At 44.6% G+C, this 21,601-nt stretch overlaps 1 protein-coding gene across 3 annotated transcripts in view; it reads left to right on the plus strand.

Annotated features, from left to right (window-relative positions):
- CAMKMT (calmodulin-lysine N-methyltransferase) overlaps positions 1-20,752 on the plus strand; it is a 403,961-nt gene extending 383,209 nt beyond the window's left edge. For all 3 annotated transcript variants that reach the window (XM_042981308.1, XM_007097849.3, XM_007097852.3), the window contains 3 exons: positions 3,085-3,148; positions 14,140-14,271; positions 20,169-20,752. In XM_042981308.1, the coding sequence (XP_042837242.1) occupies positions 3,085-3,148; positions 14,140-14,271; positions 20,169-20,246 (274 nt within the window). In that variant the 3' untranslated portion in view covers positions 20,247-20,752. The remainder of the gene's footprint in view (positions 1-3,084; positions 3,149-14,139; positions 14,272-20,168) is intronic.
- Positions 20,753-21,601: the final 849 nt, after the last annotated feature.

Genomic DNA, 21,601 nt, shown 5'->3' on the forward strand with positions numbered 1-21,601 from the left:
AAAGGTGAGCTGCTTGGAATCAAGACTTATTAGAGAACTGTAAGAATTACTTTTGGGAAATTTGACTTGGAAGGATGGAGTAGACAACACTGCCATTCAAATACCTGTGTGGAATGGGTGCTTGGGTGTTAAGGTGCATTTTCCAGTAGGCTGCAATATTAATATCTTTGTCATATCACCAACGTTGAGTGGAAACAGGGCTTTATAAGGTTATGTTTTAAGCTCAGTTTTTAAGGTGCTGATTATTTCTGACAGTCTTACCAGCTCATAGGATGCACAGGTACAAACTGAAGAGCAGTCTTTTGCTTAATGTTGCATATCATAACCAGCCAGCTCTCCTACGGGCCTGAGTAACTGACAGAGATATTGTCCCACAATGATAGTCATTTTAAAAAATAAAACCAGGGTGCTTAATTATTAAAATTTAAGATATTATTGGGGCGCTTGTGTGGCTCCATCTGTTGAACATCTGACTTTGGCTCAGGTCATGACCTCCCAGTTCGTGAGTTCAAGCCCCACTTCAGGCTCTGTGTTGACAGCTCAGAGTCTGGAGCCTGCTTCGGATTCTGTGTCTCCCTTTGTCTCTGCCCTTCCCCTGATATCTCTCTCTCTCTCTCTCTAAAAATAAATAAATAAATAAATAAATAAATAAATAAATAAATAAATGAAATTAAAACAAAATTAAGATATTATTACCTCACTAAAGAATAGGGTATACAGTCCTGAAGAGAAAACTTTAAAAAAGACCAAGATAGAATTTGATTCCTTTCTTTTTTTTTTTTTAATTTTTTTTAACGTTTATTCATTTTTGAGAGACAGAGAAAGACACAGCATGAGCGGGGCAGGGGCAGAGAGAGAGGGAGACACAGAATCCGAAGCAGGCTCCAGGCTCCGAGCTGTCAGTACAGAGCCTGACGCAGGCTCGAACCCACAAACTGCAAGATCACTACCTGAGCCGAAGTCGGATGCTCAACCAACTGAGCCACCCAGGTGCCCCAAACTTGATTCCTTTCTTATCAACCCTTAATGATTATTAATCACTGACTAATATGACTTATGGGCAAGTTTTTGTCGCATTTGAATTAGACACACTCTAAGCTCTAAGATTTAGTGGGGTTTTTTTGTGGTTTTTTTGGTTTTTTTTTTTTAATGGAATGATAGGAACATTTTCCCCTGGCTCACCCTCAGGTTGTCCTGATTGATGGATGGAGCGGGATAAGGTTCCCACTCTAGATATGATTTTAGCTCATCTTTAAAGGATTCTTTCTCCGATGCTCAAAGCATCCTTTTATAGAAGAACCTTCTACTGTACACGTCATGGTGAAACCCAAGCACTGACTTCCTGGCAATTTTTCATACACTGCTCTCCCCCACTCCTTTCTCAAATGAGAGACTTGGAAGAGAACCAACCTAATTGGTGGAACTTTCTACCCAAATGTTGGTTCTTCCTTGACAATTCCTTACCAATACCCGTAAAGAAGTGCGGACAGCCTGTTTGAGGGTCATTGAAACCAACACCGTATGTAAGTTGCTCGATTTCAAGAACTGTGTTTCTCTACCAGTCAGGCAGTAAGCAGATACTTACAGAGAGTACCTTCTGGGTGCGTATGTTGGTTGTGCTAGAACTTGTAGTGTGTAAATGAAGAGAGACCAGGAGCTCCTTGAGGATGGGAACTTTGTTTTATTCACAGCATGTCTCCAATGCCTAAAACAGCCCCTAGTATGTAGTAGATGATCAACAAATATTTGTCACCTAATATTTATTATTCATTTGATGCCCACCACAGCCACGTAGGTGGGCGTTTATGGACCAGGAAACCGAGGCCTCGTGTGAAGCGACGTAGCCACACATAGTAGAAAGTTCAGAGCCAGAAGTCTATTAAACCCTGCACTGGCCTCCCCACTTGCCTGCAGTTTGACTCGGCACAGCAGCCCTCCTACTGAGAGGTGGTAGTCACGCTGAGTTCAGAGGAGGATGATGAGGCAGGGCCCTCGAATCTGTGGTGTTTACTTATGCTATGTGAGGACCAGGGAGGCCAAATCAGAGGGACCCACACCAAACTGCAGCATTAGAAACGGGAGGACGAGGCTCCACTTAGGCCCCTTATGAGGTGGCTGATTCACAAGGCTGCTCAGTGCTTTAGTCCACAAGTCCCAGATAAGACAAATCTGCCCCAGGTTTCCAAGAGCAGGCCTGGTAAAGAAGGCTTAGCCTGACCCAACCAAAGGGGTGACAGAGCAACAAACGGAAATTCTCAAAAGAGGGGGCGTCTGGGCGGCTCAGTCAGTTAAGTTCAGGTCATGATCTCATGGTTCATGAGTTTCAGCCCCACATCAGGCTCTGTGCTGACAGTGAAAAGCCTGGAGCCTGCTTCAGATTCTATGTCTCCCTCTCTCTCTGCCCCTCCCCTGCTCATGCTCTCTCTCTCTCTCTCTCTCTCAAAAATAAATAACCATTAAAAAAAAAAAGAAATTCTCAAAAGAGAAGAAAAATGAAAAATCACAGTGAACTCGAAAAAAATCAACATGGAGGTCAAAGGAGAAAAACCCTGTGTGATACCTTGCCTAAACCTGGTCTTTGTTTCTGGAACTGTTTACTCCTAGGTCAGTGGTTGAGTCTGACCTCAGTGCTGCTGTTAGTCACTAAAACCCATCACCACCTGAGATCTGTTCTGTGGTTTGGGCATCAGAGGGCTGGTGTTTGTTTCTGGAGGGTGGCCTCATAGTGCCCTCCGTTGGCTGATGGCCCAGGTCTATATAAACTAGGCTCTCATGACAGGAAGTGTTACATCTCAACCAGATGATCCCCCCAAATGGCAGCTTAGAAATTGTCCCTTTGTCACTCACACATGACCCAGTCATGTGTGAATCCTGGCCAGTTGCATGTTGATGACTTGGCTTCGGGTGGATAACACCAACCACAATATCTTTTTTTGTTCCAGTGAGACACTTGAATGGAAGGAAACAATTTCTCCTTTTTTAGTGTTGAGTAAACATGTGTAATTAGTCTTGTACTTATCTCCATTAGTATCATTAGACTTGGAACCCAGTTTAATCTGGATTCTGCTCTCTTCTCAATGTCAGCCTGTTTCTGGACCAGTACAGAGCCAGCCTTGTTGATGCAATAAAGAGATTACTCCAGCCCAGAGTAAGTATGTTTCTATTTTCTCCTGAACACTGGCTTCAGAATAATTAGTCTGTGCACAAAGATGGAGAGAGTAATGGAATGGCAGGATTAATGTCATGTAATACTTTAATACTTATTATGTCCAACTTCAATTGGGTCTTCTGATCTATCAGATTCTTTCCTAATCACAACTAGGAAACTTCTTACCCTTGGCCTTCTGATAAGGTACACAGTGGGTAGTAAAATAAATGAAACCGCTTCAAAGATAGTGTGAGATTATTTTTATCAAAGAATTTCTTGAGTCTTTTCCTTTGATAACAATATCTTCATATTAAAGTAGAAGTATGATATTGAAAGTTTTCTGTTGACTTCTGTCATTTTAAATGCCTTCAATGGTAACCTTTGTCATTGGGTATTTATTTATTGCAAAAGAATATTTTTTCTTTTTATTTCTGTTTATATCAAAAAAATAGGACTTCAGATGAATCTGTATATTAAAAGTTCTTTGCTTTAAAAGGAAGCCATTATTTACATATTATAAACATTAGGTCACAATGAAGCCAAGCATGGCATAAAATATTGTGCACATTTTTACATTTATATATCCATTTATGCCTGTGAGTAAATTACAGAGTTTGTAGCCATTCTTATTTTGTTGGGCTGTTCCACTAAGCTAGGAGGTCCTACAGCCTAACCGGAGAGTTAATATACATCTATTTAAAGTAAGAAAACAAGTTTAAAGCTCATGCATTAAAAAAAAAATCTTATAAGTATGTAAGACTCTTGCTGTGCCCTAGGAATTTAAAATAGGTTAACAATGTTAATGCAGTTCTAAGACAGGTACTCATATTTGTCTGAGAAAGGACTGCAGCGTGTGTGTGTGTGTGTGTGTGTGTGTGTGTGTGTGTGTGTGCGTGTGTGTGTGTAAAAGTATTTTCTAAAGTTTTGTTTCAAAAGTCTTTTTAAGAAGGTTTGCTCTAGTTCTCTGACCTCGATGAGACTTATGGACTAATACCTTTCAATCTTTCTTTTATATCTTCTTCACATTGAAGGTTCCCAGAGCAATTTGATAATCGTCCTTTGCCTTATGCTGTTGCTTTTTATTTTGTTATCTCTGTGTAGCTCAGAAACTTTAAATAGGCCTCTCAGAGGAGTAACCACAGCTTGGTAAGTGGTAATCAATTAAATTAAATTGGCCTTCTCAATTCCCCCTGTGAGGTGGGTAGTAGGTCTTCAGGCAAGGAAGGGGCATGCTCCAAGCTATTGATGGCTGCTGCCATGGTTGAGTGAGCAGCCCAAGTTGAGGGTAGAAGAAGGAATTGGGAGCCTCCTCATCCCCCCCACCCCCACCATTAGCCTTGGGTGATTCTTGTGAGCACTTGCAAGGTCAGGATTTTCAGAGAGGGCATGGAGATTCTTGGATGTAAAGGCCTCTGTGAAAATGTATCATACATAAATACAATGCTTTCAAGGACTCCTGGATCTCACGCTGCAAAGACAGGACTTCACCAACACCCTTCAAAGCCTATTTGTGGCAAATGCTCCATTTACCTAGGATCTATTGTAAATCTTTCAAATGATTTCCAATGGAAAACCGTCCAGGCTGTGGATAGTCCTAAACGCGGATTGGGCTGGAATCTCTAGCAGCTTCTTCTACACCCTCCAGTAAACCCTGAACCTTGCCTGAAGTGTGGCTCCACGGAGCAGCCCTCCTAGTGACAGCCGATACTCACCGTTAGCTCGAGAAGGACGAGGCAGGACCCTGGAGTAGGTGGTACTTGCCCATTCTACGTGAGGAGCAGGAAGGCCAAATCAGAGAGGCCTGCCCTGAACCGCAGCATTCGAGATGGAAGTAGGGAGCCTTGCTTAGGCCCCTCATGGGATGGTTGATGCCCAAGGCTGCTGGGTGTTCTCGCCCAAGGTGTCAGAGACCCACCATGAGAGGGGAAATCCAAGTTGTGGGTGGCACACGGATATGCCCAAATTACCGCCCAGGAATCTCCTCCCCATTGGAAGCAAGGCACTTGCACTTCCTGGGCCTCCACCAGGTGGGTGGTAGAAGGATCACATAGACTTGGCAGTGGCCACCAGGAGCTCCGTATCTTGCACCAGTGGGCTGGTTACCCGGAGCGGGGGGGTAACCAGAGCAAAAACTGACCCCTTCCCCTCTTAGGTCTCAGGACTGGCTGTTCTGCTGCCATAGGCTCTCCTCCTGCGGAAATCACTATCTAAGACTAAGAGAACATGAGAGGTTTATTCCATTACAATTAGAGCTGCTTTTAACGTTCTCTTGAGCCCAGACAACTTCTCCATGGTTTTGTGGCCCTGGTGTTAAAAAGGTGTCACAAGAGGCCCACAAAGAAACAACTTGGGGGGCTCCATTAGTGGATCCCAACTTCTGGGTTCAAGGCTCAGCAAATTCAGTGGGAGATAAAAGCCAAGTTCTCAGGGTGCTCTGTGAAAACTATTTCAGCCAAATGCTTCCAAATGCCCAGGAGGGCCCCAGTTTCTGCTGGGAAAGCAGGTAAAGCTAGAGGGTGAAGTCACAAATATCTGCATACAAAACCCAAGTCTGCTCTTACTATCAAGGCTCTCTGAGCCCAGAGTTTCATCACCTCCGGGTGAGGGAGGAGTAAATCTTACCTCCTCCTGATGTAAAGTATTTGCATATGTAAATGCCCAGCCCAGTGCCTGGTGCATGGGATGTGCTCCAGGATGAAAACTGGCTGTTTATTATTGCTCTATTAGCTTGTCAGGGTTAATACCCATGAGACACTTGTCCAAAGGGACACTTGACTTGGCCGATGGAGGGTGGTGTGGGAGGTGAATCTAGGCCCAAGTTCACACTAGCAGGCTCTGGAACTCAATCTCTCTCACCAAGTCCTTCTTCTGGAGGGAAGGTATGCTTGTTCTCTGGAGTCTGAAAGTTTAAGGTTCAGATGGGCCACTTACTGGGTTCATCTCATGAAGCCTCAGTTTCCCCCATGTGTAAAATGGGGAGGGAACAAGCCAACGCATCAGAAAGCTTTAGCACACACACACCACTGGCTCTGACTATATTTTAGCTCCTAAAGAAGAACCAGAGAGACTTTCTGACTGTGGTGAGGACAGAATATTTCCTTGCAGATATGCCGGTGGGAGGGGAATACACCATTCTCTTGACCCAAACTTTGGTGATTTCTGCACATACCTGGACATACAGCGTCTCCCCTGCACCCAGGTCCTGCATGCCTTGCAGTGGGTCCCTCGGTCCCAGGAGGACTGTCCGCATGGATGAAGATGACACTTTTGGCTACAGATAGAGTGAGAGGAGAGAGATCAGTGCTAGATGGCAATAACGGAGGAATTGTCACGTGAGGTTTCAAGGGGTGAGCTGCGGGAAGAAATGAACTCTGCCATTTGCGGGTATGTTCCTTGATTTCTAGCTAAGGCAAATCAGCTGTCTGGAGTCACACGATCCAGAAGCAAAAAAAGGTAGATGGAGAAGAGGAGTTTCCCTGCTTTTCAGATTTTGAATTTTTTTTTTTCTTAATGTTTATTTATTTTTGAGACAGAGAGAGACAGAGCATGAAAGGGGGAGGGGCAGAGAGAGAGGGAGACACAGAATCGGAAGCAGGCTCCAGGCTCTGAGCCATCAGCCCAGAGCCCGACGCGGGGCTCGAACTCACGGACCGCGAGATCGTGACCTGAGCTGAAGTCGGACGCTTAACCAACTGAGCCACCCAGGTGCCCCTGCTTTTCAGATTTCGTAGTGTGGTCATGAGTGAGAAGAACAGACCCCAGAGAGAGCTGAGCCACCAAGGTGCACTCCCGGCATGGCACAGTGCCGATGTCAAATCCCAGGGCTGAGCTTAGATCCTCAGCCAGATGGGCACCTGTAGTTGCAGAGTCATTACACGAAGCCCCAAATTTCAGCAGGAAATGTTTTTCGCCGGCCCAAATGGGAACTTTCCTCAACCTGCTGGTTGAGAGAAGCTATAGAACACTGGCGTCCTGCCAGAATGTACAGGGAACTCTCTAGCAAACTTAAAAGGTGAAAAGAAAAGAATAGATACTAAAAAGGAATGAAATTGGCAAAATGTACTTATTCTAAGAAGCAATGTTGCTCCAAAGTGTCCCCTCCCCATCTGTTTCCCTTCCATGAGTGGCTTCTTGTTGCTGCTGATTGATAGGTGACCCCCTGTTGTTGTGTTCTTCAAAGAACATCAGCAATGTCTGATATCAGAGGACCAGAATGTAATTTAAAATATAGCCACAGCAACCTGCAAGTTGAACTTTAGCCTGGAAATGACAAGCCACAAATGGCATCTACTAATATTTCTCTGAAATGGCTTTCAGTGCAGGGAGGGACACCAAGCCAGCTAGACGGTCTGAATTTACTGAGAAGCGCAAAGAGATGGATGGGGATGCCATGTTGACCGCTCTCCAGCTCGTTGCCGCTAACCAGTTGTCGGGAATTCAGAAATGCCATCTTGGGATTCATTTAACCTTTAAAACTGGCCCTAACTAACCACCAAATTCCTGGAGCCCTGCTTGTATGCCAAGAGTGCTATGCATGTAAATCACGGACATGGTTTTTGAAGAGCAGAGATTTCCTCCTCCTCCTTTTTTTTTTTTTTTTAAATCCAACATCTCTGCATACATCTGTACAAACCTCTGTTTTTGCTTATCTCAGGGAAATGCCTTGTGAGTGTGGGTTCAGGGCAATGAACTGAGCTGGTGCTGAAGGGCCCTTATTTTCCTGTCTGCCAGCTGGGTCAGAGACCCAACAAATCCTCCCTTGTTCTTGGTGAGAAACCGGGTTCAGCCATACCTGCCTCTCCCAGTTGTAGGAATAGAGAATCTCCAGATTGTTTTAAGACCCTCAGAGTAGGAGGCTGGCTCTAGAAGTTCTTTCCTGAAGTCTACCCAGGTGCTTGTTCAGCACATGTAGTACTGAGTCTCTGCCCCCAAAGAATTTATAATCTGGTTGTGGAGATGTACCACACTCACAGGTGGAACCCCAGTGGACAGTGAAAAATGGCCTACAAGAGCCCAGCCTTTGGTCATATATAATGCGATGCTGAGTTTATTTGCTTTGACAGTCTTTGTAATTTACACCTTCATTAGAACGTGATAGTCAAGATTTAGACTCTGTCTTGATGCAAAAAACATTTGTTAAGCAACTACGAACTACCCGGCACTCTGCTGGGAATGTAGGGTAGGGGTGTCAATATGTATCATGAGCACTCTGAGAATCTCAGTTTAGCAGATGAGTGCCTGAGCCACCAGGAATTACAGTGCAGTGTGATGGGTACTGGGGAGGAGGTACACTAGAAAGAGTGACTGACTGCCTGAGGAAGGTTTCTGTAGAGGGAGTGGCCTTTGACTCTGGTCTTTAATAGTAAAGCATCCTAAGCTTCAAGGGAAGGGGACTGAAAGGAAGCATCCCACATCCCAGGTGGAAGGAACGATGCTCCCAGGTACAGGGCATGAAACAGCATGTTGCATTCTGGGGTCAACAGAAAGTTTGCTCTGACTGGAGTGTGAGAATCTGTGTGGTTTTGGGGTTAGCGTTGGGAGGGGCAGAAGATGAGGTTAAAGAGTTAGTTTGGGGTGCCATTTTATGAAAGGCTGAGGACACTATGAGAAGAAACTGGGCTTTATTATATGGGCCATAGAGAGCCACTGAAAGTGTTTGAGCAGTGGGGTGGTCAGATGTGGGTTCTAGAAAGATCGACTGGCCCACATAGAGGCTGTAGTGGAGTATGAGAGAGCTGGAAAGCAGCAAGTCTCCTCAGGTCACCATCGTGGACCAACTTGTACATGAGATTGAATAGTTAGGAGCTAAAGAAGATCTGAAGATGGAAAAGAGAGAATTGAGTGGATATTTACTGAGGAATTATTCAGCAGACATTCACAGAGTACCTCTCAGATGCCAGATGCTGAGATGCTGTGCTAGGACCTGGGGATAGAATACGGTACAATGGAATCTTGCCCTGAACGAGATCCCAGTCTAGTGTTAGAGACAAACAAGCAAGCAATTACCTGATGGTGTGTTAAGGATATAGCAGAGGTGTGGGTGAGGAAGCAGAGGGCAAAAGTGGCTAACAGGGAGGAGGCACAGCATTGAGGCCAGGGATGGTCAGCAAAGACATCCCAGGGACAGGGTGTCTAATCTGGGTGCTGAAGGAGGAGTAGGGTTTACCAGGCAGACAAAGAACTGGGGGGTAAGAGAAGCATTTCACCCAAGGGAATGTTTGCAAGTTTGAAGACACATGGGGTCCATGAAAGGGCAAGTCGGGAGACTACGACGAGTTTGGCCTGATTGGAGCTCAAAGTGGGTATGGGGGAGGGGCTAGAGCCGGGGCTGAAGATAGAGGCATGCGTCGGGTCATGCTAGACTTTGCCTGCCTTCCCAGAAAGGTGGGGCCCATGTCATGGTTTTCAAACTCTTTTTAAATGGGAGAAGCCTTCGGTCAAAACGTTTTTAGCCATCACCCCAATTGTAAGACAGATAAAAGTGAAGCAGCTGTGGTTAGATTGGATGTGAGAATATTAGCACTTCTGCTCTTGGTCTCATTTTCACCCTGCCATGTCACCCTGGACACAACTCAAACACAGTCTGAAAATCATATACAGCAAATGACACTGATGCAGGTGTGGCATTGGAGGGTTTTACAGGCAATGCCACAATTCCCTGGTTTCCAGCTTCATTTTGAAGGTGAAGGGTACGGAAATGCTTGGTGCCTAGTAGGTACTCAGTGTGCTTGGGTGGGAGGATGGGGGTGGGAAGGGGTTTGTGGCCAAGGGTACGAGTTCCATTGTAGACAGAATAGGTTAAAAGTACTTTCAAAAGGCCTCTGGCTGGCTCAGTTTGTAGAGCATGTGACTGGATCTCAGGGTCGTGAGTTCAAGCCCGTATTGAGCATGGAGCCTACTTAAAAAAAAAACAAAACAAAACAAAAATCAACTCCTTTATCATGGGGCGCCTGGGTAGCTCAGTCAGTTAAGCTCTTGATCTCAGCTCAGGTCTTGATCTTAGTGTCGTGAATTCAAGCCCCGAGCTGGGCTCCAGATGGAACCTACTTAAAAAAAAAAAAGTATTTTCAGAACATCCTCATGGAGAGATCTAGTAGGCACCTGAAAACATGGGTGGGCCCTGGATGAATGCTCTAGATAAATATTTGGAAGTGTTGATGTATCAGTAAGAGCTGAAGTCGTGGACTTCCATACGATTGCCTAGAATCGAGCACAACAGGAAGAAAAAGTAGGCAGATCCCTGGAGACCAAGGGGCAGGTGGAGAAGCCAGGGAAGGGGGTTGAGAGAGATGGAGGGGAGGAAGCAGGCAAAGGCAGCATCTCAGAAGCCAGGTAAAGAAAAAAATAAACATAAGCTTAAACATGTAATCGGTATTTAATGGTTGGTTGCCTGGAAATGAAACAGGAATAAAGGCATTTCACCGGCATAGCGTATTCCTTTTAAAAGAAATCTGAAGCATACTTATTTTTTCCAGAAGCACACACCCTTTAATATATGAGTATAGATTAGTGTAGCAAAATAACAACAACTGAGCTCACGATGTAAACAATATCATTGTTGTTTAGTGGAACTACTCCTCTCTCCTCTCCAGGGATAAATGAATTCTCTCAAATTTCTGCCCATCAGTCAAAATTTTACGTTCAATTGAGTGTTCATTCTGAGTTTAAGATGATTCTAGGACTTCAAATGCCTAGAAAGTTGGGCTTTGGTAAATTGAAAGTAATTTTTCTAAAGTGATGGGCTAATTTGAAATCTATATCTCTTTTTCTTGTTTTGATTTTTGCAGCCTAAATTGTAAGCCATATTCCTCTGATTGTACCAGTGTCCTGCTCCACTGGGGACAGGGGAATTCTAAAATCATTCCTTATGGGGTGGATGCTGGCACTCAGCAGCTGTTTATTGAATGAATGGATGATGTGCTATTGTCCCTCCTAAATACTGATTCACACCTCAAAGGTGTCTGTCTGTATTCAATAAAGTGAAAAAGAAAGCATTTTAAAACTCAAAACTGAGTAATTAGAGATTAAAACTACTGCTCACCCTTTCTCTTTGTTGTGGGCACAGTATTGTGCACAGAATGCTGCCCTCTGAAATCCCATCAGACTCTGTAAAAGCTTCCTGGGGAAGATCATTTTTCAAGAATAAGCAATAGAATGTGGCCTTCGAATTCCCTAAGACTTGCATTTCTCACATTACTCAACATCTGGAATTCGTTTATTCTCTCGACAAGTATTGACTGAGAGTCTACTATGTGCTAGGCACTGAGAAAATGCAGTGAATAAAACATTAGAAGATCCCGTTGTCATGAGCATCCGTTCTAGCCGAAGGTGACTGGCAGTAACAAACAGGGATATAATATGTGTTAGCGGTGATGAGCGCTAAGAACAAAAGTGAAGGGGGGAGGGGAGGGGAGCGTGATGGGGAAGCAGCTGCTGTTCTAGAGGGTGGTTAGGGAAGGACAGATAAGCTGGGACCCAGAGAGGGAGAGATGTCTGGGCGGAGAGGAATGCCATATGCTTAGCTGGGTCCCCCTACAGCTCACCCTGACCAGCAAGGGGGGGGTGGGGGTGGGGGTGGGGAGCGTGTGCTTATAAATGTAAACACCAACCCAGCCAAGAGCCCTGTAGCCCTGTAAACATTATGATATGTAGCTCAGATAATAACTGTTAAAAATCAACTCTTCAGGGGCTCTGGGCTGGCGCGGTTGATGGAGCATGCGACTCTTGATATCAGGGTTGTAAGTTCAAGCCCCACGATGGGTGTAGAGATTACTTAAAAAAATAAAATAAAATAAAATCTTGAAAAAAAAAATCAACTCTTCAATTTTAACTGTGAGACAATTTTTGCAGGTGACTTGAAAATAAAGCAACTTCCATTATTCACAGAGCCAGACTGGCAACCAGCTCTTAGAAATGACTAAAATGACCCACTAGTATTCCTTTTTTTTTTTTTTTTTAATGGAGACTTTTGCTCCCCTGCCGAGACCATGTATTATATCCAGTTTCACATCAAAATGAATTTTTGCTGCTAAGTTTGAAAAACGCTGAAAATAGCAATTAATATTGGAAAAGCTGACAGGACCTGAAGTGTGGTGGCGTGATTGGTGCTGATATAATTATGTGCCTGAGTGTGCACATGTCTGTGTAAACACAGTATGAAAACACACCTGATGTCCAGGACACTATATCAGTGTATTTTCTGGCAGGTGGATGAGGGAAAGAGAGGGACAAAGAACTGATAGAATCCCTCTGGCATTGTTAAGTGGTATAGATGTCTCTAGTCTTACATTGACAAAACCTTGATTTTCAGATTATTTTCACATTCGTCATCTCATTCGATCCTCACAACTTACTGGAGTTGGGGCGGGGGGGGGAGGTTTGCGGCTTCGTTCTTCCCGTTTGGTGAGTGAGAAACCTTGGTGGGTCGGCTGGGATGACTGAGGAGACTGGATTACGTCATCCCCAAGGTCCCTTCTCGTTCCACAGTTCTACGGCTTTTTTTTTTTTCCTTCTTCTAATTTTCCTGAGGTGACAGTTGTGTCATGGTGGAGACTCTTTTAAGCCCAGAACATTTTCTGCCACGCAATTCCTCCTCGTCTTCTCCAAGGCCTTCACTGCATGTTTAATCATGTGTGAAATGTAATGTCTACCACACAAGGTCATTGAGGGTACCGTTGATGGGATGGAAGGGAAGGTTGGTGAAGCACCAAACACACTGGTAGCTATTATTATTATTATTGCCATCGCTATTGCTAATAAGGAGGCAGTGTAGTGTCGTGGAGCGGGCATCAGCCCTGGAGTCCGGTAAGTTTCCAGTCTTTTGCCGGTTGTGTCATCTTGGCCAATTATTCAACCATTGGGAGCATGCTGTAAAAATGGAGCTGATAACACCTCCATTACCGGGTGGTGTGAAGAGCAAATGAGGCCAATGGAGCGCCTATCCCAGATGCTCCATAAATAGGTGGCAGTAATAAATGAGAAACCACCTTTCATAAGAAATATTTTCATGACTCCCTCAAAACCTGAAGAAGCATTTGACAGAGGTGAAGTATAACCTTGAAGTTAACAGAAGCGTACGGTCATCTTTTGAACAAAAAGAAAGGATTTGGAAGTTGAGCTCTTCTGTGCATGTCTCAGAGGGCGCGGAAAAGTCCGCTTGCAGCCAAGGGTCAGCAAACGGACATCGTGGAGTCTCATGTCCAATGGCCTTCTGAAATCCAGTGTAGATTTTACTCAAGTCCCTCCATCCTTTCCATGGCAACAAGCTCATGAGGTTGTGCAGTTTATTTGGAAAAGCCCGGCGACCCTTATTATACCACTTTCTTTGAAAAGCAATCATTTGAGTACCGCAAGGAGCTGCTTTGCTCTAATGATGACTATCATGAAGGATTCGATGAAGTTGGAAACCAAGATCTGGTAGCCTTGTCTCTGATGGCATGGTCCCGGAGAAGGCTGGTGGTAGCGAAGAGCAAAATTCTTCAATAGAGATTGCACTTAGCTGTCTCTGTGGAGAATTTCTTGGAACTGAGTTCTCAGGGCACAGTAATAAACTAACGTCCCTAGGCGTCCGTTGCCACACACACACTGGAGCAGTGTTGTGGACAAGCTGGTAGCTGCTAAGGAGTCACAAGGTGGGTAGCACTTCGTGGACCAGTTACTCTAACATCTAGTTGATGGTTTGAACCACTGGACCCAAGAGAGGTGTGTGTCGTACAGAATACCGACTCTAGGCCACATTTTATTTATCAGATGCGTTAGTTGAAAAGGGAAAGACAGCAACATTTGAATGCGAAATACACGTATTTTTTCTTGCTCGATGTATATCTGTCCTCGAAATTATTCTCGCTGTGAATGCCCATCCTGTGTGGATGTCTCCAAGAACAATTGTGTTTTCTACCTGAGAGCAGTACTTTAAATGCTTTACCCAATGTTTGTTGTGTTTGGTTGCCTTCCAGGTTTAAAATGTGTGAATTTCCTTTTTAATGTTCTAGGGGAAAGCAATGGTATTCGCCCCACGTCGAGGGAATACTTTAAACCAGTTTTGCAATCTAGCTGAAAAAGCTGATTTCTCTATCCAAAGACATGAAAATTATGATGAACACATTTCAAACTTCCACTCCAAGGTTAGTTTTCTGCTTATGTTAGATAACACTTTAATCCGCATTGCATTTTGAAGAGATCATGGTCTTTTTGGCAGGTAACCTAAATATTTGATTAAAGCACTCCTTAGGTGTGCTGCTTCTGAACAGCTATTTGTATCTGATTATTTTTGTGTGGTAAAGCCATCTTTTATCTTTGCATGTCTAGAAGGATTTTACGGAAACCATTTCTGTTTACTCCTTTCTCTGAAACAAACTAATCTTTTCATTCATAATAGACTAATTTGTAGGATGCAGGGGAGGTGGCATAGAATGAATGATAAACAAGCATTTATATTTTAATGAAAAACCTTCGGCTTTTAAGTAGGTTAAATGCTCAGCTGCACTGAAATAAATAGAAGGTGAATGTCTAATTGTATCATGTTGGACTGTAAATCTTTATCTCTGCTTGCTTTATGGCTGGGTCAGTTGGCAGTTTGAGACTGTTAAATCTCATACAGAATTTCACAGTTGTGAGGTTATATGTCAGATCGAGGAGCTACAAGATTTAGGTCAAAAGCACTTATCTGAGAGTGATTTCTAAGCTTGCTTACATAAAGCAATGTTATCAGCCTTTTTATTATTTATAAGTATAGAGCAGTATAGGACACTGAGAGGCAAGCGTTCCACTGAAAACTTTTTAGGAATCTCACCTTTGCTAATACATATCACACTTGCTAGTCTAACATGTATTACTTCTGTAATTTTGTGCCTTACAGAAATCTCCCTTCTTTGAGCTAGTCTGACCTTGGCAAGAGACTTTGAACTTGTCATGATTTTGCAAGTTGTGAACGCAGAAAAGTTAAGCCCTGACCTTAATTTTCTCCTGAGAAAATGGGAAGAGCATTCTTTATTACCCAGGACTATGATATAATGTCGAAGTATGTTGACTTTTGAAAAATTATATGCAAAGTGGATCTGATCTTCAGGCACGAGAAAGAAAATCCTTACTTTGTGGAGATGGGTTCATTCTTTTGGGTGTCTAAGGTTTCATTTAGCCCCCCTGGGGGTGGGGGTGGGGGTGGGGGAGGAAACAACGATGCTTTGTGAACTGAAAGAGTTAAATCACCTCCTCTGCCTGGTGGGATTGCCCTTTGCTTACAGTCAGAAAGTAAAAAGAGAATGGTGTGTTATTCAAATCTGACCTGCTTCTCCAGAATGAGATTTTTCCCTTTTGCAACCCCTCCCCAGAATAAAAGGAAAGCCTCTGAGGGCTTTACCAGGTAGGGGAAGGGTCTCTCCTCTACCCAAAGGGACAAAAACAGCCTTCTCTCCTGGATCGGGCTAGAGCTACAGGGATCAGCCTGTGGCTGCTTAAATGCCTTGTCATTCACCTTCCCCCTAGAACAACAAATGCTTTCAGTTTCTCAGTCACAGATCAGGAGAGCAAAGGCAAGGGTTTGTCCACCAGCGGAGAGGGTCAGCGTTGTGCCTGATACCCTCCGTGTCCTCCCTGCAAGATTGGAAGTGTGCTGGGCCACGTGAGTCCTTCGTGGCCACGTCTCCTTTGTCTAGAACTTTAGATTGTCAGCGGCTAGCGGACAGCAGCTGCCTCTATTTTCAATGCTGTACACTACCCTGCTAAGCATAGCACGGTCCATAAATCGCTAGACATGCCTCTTGTATTTATATTGTGTCACGTACCCACAGGTAGGTAGTACTCGGTAAATAACCATGGACTGATTGGTCCCACGGAAGTAAATTTCCATAAATAACCAGGCGGCCTTAGTTTTCATCTCTTCATGATTGCTCAAAAGTTAAAACTCTCCACTTTGCTGACCCTGAGCTAAGAAACAGTTTCCCTCCTCCTCAGCTTATGAGGAGTTGAGAGTTGCGTGTGGCTCTCAGAAAGTGGAGCCGCCAGGGGAATATTCTGCAGGGTTGGGGCGCCCCTGACTACGCGGTACCAACGTGAACCCAAGATGTGTATTTTTTAAGGATGGGGCGGGGGGGGGGAGGGCAGTTGCAGCTGGTCTGGTGTTCTGGCAAAAGAGCGCCTCTGGTCCCTTCTGCCCCGGAAGCACAGAATGCCCTGCCCTCCTGCTTCGGGCGGCGGCGCGGATAACCGTGTGCCGCCTGGCGGGTGTGTCGGGGCGGCGCCACCCGGCTCCGGCTCGCACGTGGAGGTCTCCTTTGCAACCGAAGGCCGCCCAGACAGGGCCGCGGGCCAAGGCGGAGGGAGCGGGGAGCGCCCCTGCTCCGCGCCGAGCCCCGGTGCTCTTCTCCGGGGCGCCCCCTCGGGCCCCTGCCCGCCGCCCGCCCCGGGGCTCCGGGGACGCGCTGGGGACCGCGCGGCCGCCGGGAACCTCCACCCTGGCCGCTTTTGTTTGCCGCGTGCTAATAGCCAGGGCTTAAAAGTTTTCCATCTTGCGCGGCAATCAGCTTTCTTCCTCTCCGTCTCTGGCCAAAGCCCCACGGTCCCTGGGCCGAGCCTGCTCGCAAACGGAGGAGCAGCGTTTTCCTTCGGGCTGCGTGTTATCCTCTTAGCCCTACTGTGTTGGAATAGAGCGTAACCAGCTGGAGGACTGTAAGACGCCTGATAATGCCGCTCTTTTCCGCTGTCCCGTCTTAATCTTGTTACACAAATGGTTGTGAAGAGATTCATGAATTTTAATTTCGCCCTCTGCATTAGTGCCTCACGTCACTCATACACAGCTGGCTTCTATGCTGAGTTTTCCACCCCTCCTCTTACAACAGGGGAAAAAATTAGTTACAATCTTGGCAGTAGTGGAAGGTAAAAAAAAAAAAAAATCTACAGATTTAGGCAACCACCCATGAAGCTGATTAACAGTCAGTGATCAGGAGGAACAGCTTTGCCTCTTAAACTTTTCACCTCTCATTGTTAACTGTGAAATTTTATTTCCGTTAAAAAGCAAGCCTGTAATCAAAACGGTGCCATTCTGCACTTTTCTGCCAGTGCTTTTGTTAAATTGTGCCCACACCATGCAGCCAGCGTGCTCAGGAACCAGGCGGCCGAAGGTGTGGTGTTTTAAAAAATATTGCCTTTCTGTTCTTCCAGGCGACGGGGAAGAAAAATAGAACACTTCCCTCTCCTTCCCAACGTCTTGGTCTCCTCCAGGCTAGGAATCCCGTGCCTTGCCCGTGTCTCAAAACCTTTAGGATGTTAAGATAAGCAAATTGTTTCTCAAGGTGGAGACCTCACTTGGAGCTTACGCTGGCTTGAAATCAGTTGATAAAAATACTCTCATTCATGCAGTCTTTGAAATCTACATGCCACAGGTTTTGGGGTTTGTTTCTGTTTTTGTTTTTTTAACTTTGGCAAAACCACCGTTGTGTTTATTTTCTGTATTTTGTAGACTTCCCCGTGAAAACAGCCTTGGGCTCATTTGTGAAGTCGGTACATTGTGTTAAAAGCATGGCCGTATTGCACTTCTGCTTATCTATTCAAAATGCCACTTTACAAGTGGCTGGTGCTTATAATCTGTGTGGTGTGCTGTTGATAATTGTGGATACTGTAAAGGGTAAACAGTCTGAACTCTGTCCCTAGTGCTGCTGCTCGCTCAGCACAGTGGCGAGGCTGAGCGTGTTACATCCAATTATGAAGTAAAGCATAATGTTACTAATAGCCGCTATGTAATTTAGTTGGGTCCTCAAAGACCCTGTTTTAAACCGATGAAATTGAAAAATTGTTTTATTCGCAATTTGCTTTTTGTTCATTTTTTTTCAAGGTGGTTTTCATTTCTTAAAATTGTAATTATCAATTGAGCAGAGAAGTACAGCCTGGGCAAATGGAATTACTCTTAGACCACATCACATTCCCTCGTCGACAGCAAGTATTTCCCAACAGCCTTGTGTGTGTTCAGGTGCCCTGACATGACAGACTTGGTTCAGAAATGATCTGGTGCTGGGGTGTGGTGATGCCTTTGAGGGGCGTTGGTTCTTCCCCGTGGCAGGAAGGGCTCACAGTCAGTGCGGGGCTGGCCCCTGGCCCCTTCTAGCAAGGAAGCCTCTGCTTTGGCCTCCAGAGGTCAGCACAGAATCCAAGTTAAAAGTGATTTCTAACCCATATTTACAGAAGAATTATTTATCCCACATATTACCTTGGGGACTATATAAAGAGCTCATTTGAGTCTCTGTATATTAGTGCATTGTGAGTGAGTAGGTCAGCTGACTCACGCTGAGTAATCAACTTTCCTCCATCCCCAATCCCTGAGGAAGAACCGAGCTAGCCTGACCCCCTCTTCCCTCTGTAATGTATGTCAGCGAGCTCCTATCACTGGGGCAGCTGGCAACAAAGGTATTTACAGCTGGCAGGCCCTAGGTAGTGGGTTTGGATTGGGAAGTTTGTGAAGCCATTTTCTTGGCCTTTTTTTTTTTTTTTAAGAGTGATGTTAAGGGACCGTGTGTTGGGGATTAACACTGTCACTACTTTGGCGGTAACAAAATTCCAGGGGATCTTTCTAAGTAGGCAACTAATCATCTGTAAACAAAGCAAAGTCCCGTCTAAGAAAACAGAAGGAAGTTACCTCAGTGACTGCACACCATCTTTTCTTGTGAAAATGGATTAGAGAGTACAGGCGAGGTTGGCTTTCTGTTCCCCAGTGAGGGAGGTAAAGCCGGCCTGTTGCTCCTGGTCCTTACCGGTGAGGGTGTGTCACAGTTTGGGAATATGATTTAGAAGAAACATGAAAAAATTCAAGTTAATATGCCCCAGACCTATACTAATCCAGGAAAGTGTCATGTTGGAGCCATTCATGTAGTTTGGGGGGAGGGGGGTGAGGGGAGGTAATCTGATTCAAAACAATAAAATAATTGGTTCCGTGTATCATTAAAAGAAATATTTATTTCTGATCCTTACCACTTAAAAACTGAATTAACAATTGGCTCAGAAACGCCGATGTCAAAATACTGATTTTTGTCTTTATAAATAGCAAATTATTTTTTGCCAGGAGAAATATAAATATGACCATCAAAGTCTTCTGGCCGAATGAGGAAAAGAGTACTCTAGATTTGAGAACCCTGATTGGATTTTTAAAACTACCACGGAAAGGCCCTCAGAACTTCACCTGAATGGTATCGAAGCTTGCTGCTCTATTGTTGGACTCTGTTTTCCTCCTCAGAGAAAAGAGTTTTTGAATTATCATTAATATTAACGCCCGCTAAGGAGCAGCTGGAGAGCCTTTGAAATGTCTTAGGCCTGGAAACCTGTCCCTTGTGCCCAGGTGCTGCCAGTCTCCAAGAGATCTGAAATGCCTGGCCACCTTGCTCCTGGGGCTCAGGTGTGGGACACGGTAGACCAAGAGCAGAAACTTCGATGCCAAATGGCTGGTCTGGTGCAGATGACTGAGCCTCCAGCTTTCCCTTCACTGAAGTGCCTCACAGCTCATAGAGGTCACAAATACTGTCTATTTATGAAAAAAAAAACCACCCTGCTCTCCTCCTTTCCTCCTTACCTGCCTGCCCCCCCCCCACCCCTCCCACCCTCCCAGGAAACATCCCAGCCTGGTGCATGGTACTATCATGCCAATGCCACTGAAACTACTTTGAGTTGCTTTTTTGTGATTTATTTTCCAGAACAATATATTCGGGTAAGAAGTCTTCATTGCATTCGGCATGAAAAACTACTGGCAAACCCATAAGAGACTCTTGAATACAGAGAACAAACTGAGGGTTGATGGGGGAGAGGCGGGGGAGAGGGGAAAATGGGTGATGGGCATTGAGGAGGCACTTGGTGCGATGAGCACTGGGTGTTGTATACAAGCGATGAATCATGGGAACCTACCCCCGAAACCAAGAGCACACTGTATACACTGTATGTTAGCCAACTTGACAATAAATTATATTAAAAAAAAAAACAAAACTACTGGTCAAAATTCCTAATCTGAGTCTCCTTACCTTTTTTGTTCTGTTATTGTTTTCAGTTGAAAAAGGAAAACCAGGATGTATATGAAGAAAACCTTCATTACCCGCTTCTGCTTATTTTAACCAAAAATGGATAGAAGATTAAGATGTTCAAAAGGCGAAGAAAACACCAAGCGCACAGGGAATATTTTCACAAAAACAGAAGTCTGGGATGGGAGTTTTTTTTAAATCCTCCCTGAGGAGGCTCCCTGAGGCCCCCTGAGATTTGTGATCACCGCCCCCCTCCACCACCACCTTTGCAAACATTCCACATGTGGGGTTATGGAGTCCACCTGCCCTCACTCACGTTATTTCCAGCCTTGCTGGACTCCTCCTTTTATCGTCTGCTCTTCTGGTGCCAAACCTTTGTTTGTCTTCAAATATCTATAAACAGCCTGCGATTTGAATTGGACGTATGAGAATCCTAAATATTTTTCCTTTTGAGACAGAATTTCTTTTGGTTGATTCCCACTCCCGCCAGCCCTTTTAGAAAATATCTTGGTCTTTGTTTTATTTTGTGGTGGTAGTTTTTAATCTGTAAACAGCTAACATCATGATTCTTTCCTGGTTGAGAAAAGAAAGAAATAAAGGCATATCTTTCTCACCTCCCTCGAATTAATTGTATTAAATCTGCCATCTTTTTTTTTTCTGTCTCTCTCTCTCTCTCTCTCTCTCTCTCTCTCTCGTTCTCTTTTTCCTTTTCAACAGGATGTTTTTTTCCCTGTAGATGTATAAGAAATGACTACATCAGCCCAAAGCCTCATAAACTGACCGTTTGTCCTCTGGACACAATAGCGTGGCCAGCCCTCTGCTCCTCCTCTCCAATTATGTGTGATTAGTCTCAATGTGTTGTGTCAAGGAGGAGGAGTGTGCTGAGTGCTTATTATCTGTTTAGGTACAAGAAGAGCACATTTAGGCTCTGACTATGAATGAAAAGTGAGCCTTTATCGGGGCTCACATCTAACTGCTGCTATTCTCCAGGCCTCTTTCAAAATAGGTCCTTTCCAGAGAAATTTTGAATAAATGGTTGCTAAACTGGATTGCGACCAGGGGGGAGTTTTTAAAAACTCAATCACACAATTATCTTATTTAAAGTAAGTACATCTTGTTGTGTGCTGGGATTCAAGTGTGTAGTAAACATTTAATAGGTGCTACCTAGGATTAAGAAAGAAGGACTTTTCTGCGGGGAACCCAAGCATATCCTTGCCTGGTGCATCCGCGAGAAGCTTTAATGCCTTTTGTGGAAATTCAGATGTTTATCTGTAAGGAATCATCTGTGCCCACTTTAGCAGTAATGTCATTAGTAGGTTAGCTATATATGCTCATATCTTCAGTGGAGGCAAAGCATGTATCTCGTGTGATACAATTAAAGTGCTAGGTGGGAGACTGGGGGGCAAATCCTTTTGCATGTTAAACAAACTTAGCTGTCATAAAAACAGCCACTCTCACATGT

The sequence above is a fragment of the Panthera tigris genome, chromosome A3 (genome assembly GCF_018350195.1).
Source record: "Panthera tigris isolate Pti1 chromosome A3, P.tigris_Pti1_mat1.1, whole genome shotgun sequence".
NCBI classification, from domain to species: Eukaryota; Metazoa; Chordata; class Mammalia; order Carnivora; family Felidae; genus Panthera; species Panthera tigris.